A 2,133-nucleotide genomic window follows, 5' to 3' on the forward strand; every position below is an offset into this window, starting at 1 on the left:
GTCCCGCTGCTTCATCAACCCTGCACTCACCATGATCCAGGGGTGGTTCATGAACTCCGTTATTGTCATGCGCTGGGTTGGATCCGTCTTCAGCAGGTTGCGGATCAGCTGCTTAACTGGAAGGGTTTGTGCAGGGCTGGGCATTAGCAGGTCCCAGGGTGGCTCTCCCCGCGCTCCATCCCAAGCCAGCGGCCCCAAAATGCCTGCACGTGCCTCCCGTCCCCTCCGTGCCACAGACCTCACCCCGGTCAAACCCCCCGAGCAAAGAAGCGAAGCTGCTGCATCACTGAGAGGTGACCCACGACGTGCCCAGGCTCCTGCACCTTCGCAGCGCTGCCAGACACAGGGCTGACCCCAAAGGGAGACCTCAGCCCGGGGACAAGCCATCACGGGGACCACATTTACCTTCCTCTGACACTTCGGACCATTCGGGGTTGGGAAACTCGTACTGGCCCATTCGGATTCGCTTCTTCATGCCGGGCGAGATGGCCAGGCCGTGGTTGGAGTAGAAAGGGGGGTACCCGCACAGCCTGCGCCGGGAGAGGGAGCAGAGAGTCAGCTCATCGCCCCAAAACCCTCCCCAGCAGCACCTGCGGGGCACAGGGCAGTGCCAGGAGCAGGAGCAGCGCGACTGGGAAAGGTTCAGCCCCGCCAGCCAGCAGACGAGCTCGAAAGCTGCATCCCCCCCTTCTGACCCCGGCAGGACAGAGAGGGACCCGCTGGACTTACAGAATGTACATGATGACGCCGAGGGACCACATGTCGCAGGACTTGTCGTACTTCTCGGGGCCCAGCACCTCCGGGGCTGGTAAAAAGAGAAACAAAGTCCTGAGTCAAAGTGGCAGCACCAGGCGAGGGGGACCTGACCATCCCATGGAGCTGCCACAGAGCTGCCTGCAGCTCCGTGCAGTCTCTGCAGCCCTGCTCGCAGCAATGCGGGCGCTGCTGCACAGGCTTCAGCGTGGCCATGCAAGGCAGCAGAGGCAGGAATGGTGCAGGGTGGTGCTGCCTCGCAGCCTCGAGCACAACACAAGGGAGGCTGCAGCACGGGTATGCAACACATTGGCTGCACACACCGACACCGCGCTCAGAGCAGCCCGTCCTGCACGCACCGGGGAGCGGCAAACACAGCACCCACCTGCACCCAAAGCAGCCCCCAGTCCCAAGCATCCCAGACAGGAGTCGCCCGCAACACCACGCTGCGACTGAGGCTCCGGGCTGGATGCAGAGGTGATGGGCTGTGCATGGCACCGTCCAAACCTCCCCGGCTCTGCCCTCCAGCCCTGCAAACCTGCAAGCTCAGACCCCTCCAGCCACTTACCCACGTAGTACGGTGTGTAGCACGGAGTGGCCAAGGAGTTGTGCGTGGTGGTTTCTTTAGCAAAGCCAAAGTCTGTGAGTTTTAGCACAGCATTGGGCCTTTTGGAGGTGTACAAGAGGTTTTCCGGCTGTGAAAACACAGGGAAGAAGAAGTGAGCAGAAGAGCCGGAGCAGCCTCAGCATTGCCACAGGCCAAGCAGGGCTCGGCACTGCTGGGCGAGCGTGCAGCACGGTACCTTCACGTCCCGGTGCGCGATGTTGATCGAGTGTAGGTACTGGATGGCTTCCCCAATGCTCTTCATTATCTCTGAAGCCTCTGAAGCAGCAAAAAACCCCCATCAGAATCCTTTATAAGCAAGTTACAATGAGCACCACTGCCTGGGTTACAGGCCAGGAACCAAAGAGCATGGCTGAGGCCAAAGGGGTTTCCTCTACCCAAGTCCCCCTTTCCAAGCAGGAGCACCCGCCCCAGCACCCATCCCCGGGTCAGGAACCTGCAGCAAATGGGAGAGAAACTCCCAGGAGGTGGGATGGGGCAGGCTCCAGCCGCTGATCCCAACACCCAACCGCAAAAGCCCGAAGGAGGGGCTTGCTCTGGGGTGGGGGGGGCTGAGCCAGCCCCCAGCACCACTAGGGACCCCAAATCTGCAGGGAAACCAGCTGGGAAAGCTGTCCCCCTGGGATGTGGGGGCAACGGGCTCGGGGTTTGGGTTGTGTGGACATTTTTCGTGGCCACAGGAGCAGAGGGGATGAGATTTGTGAGATCTATGAGAACCACAGGACCTGGTCTCCATTTTTTAGAGGGGAGGGGGT

General features: G+C 60.9%; 1 protein-coding gene across 1 annotated transcript in view; it reads right to left on the reverse strand.

Moving 5' to 3' along the window:
* The window catches only part of LOC104082192 (MAP kinase-activated protein kinase 2), a gene marked incomplete at its 3' end in the record, with an annotated part of 2,901 nt that overhangs the window by 186 nt on the left and 582 nt on the right, over positions 1-2,133 (reverse strand). The window contains exons 2-6 of the mRNA XM_009585212.1: positions 1,557-1,636; positions 1,322-1,448; positions 730-805; positions 406-530; positions 31-116 (exon numbers count right to left, since the gene is read on the reverse strand). Coding sequence (XP_009583507.1) covers positions 31-116; positions 406-530; positions 730-805; positions 1,322-1,448; positions 1,557-1,622 — 480 coding nt within the window. The remainder of the gene's footprint in view (positions 1-30; positions 117-405; positions 531-729; positions 806-1,321; positions 1,449-1,556; positions 1,637-2,133) is intronic.

Source organism: Fulmarus glacialis, unplaced genomic scaffold, assembly GCF_000690835.1.
Source record: "Fulmarus glacialis isolate BGI_N327 unplaced genomic scaffold, ASM69083v1 scaffold33329, whole genome shotgun sequence".
Classification (NCBI taxonomy): domain Eukaryota; kingdom Metazoa; phylum Chordata; class Aves; order Procellariiformes; family Procellariidae; genus Fulmarus; species Fulmarus glacialis.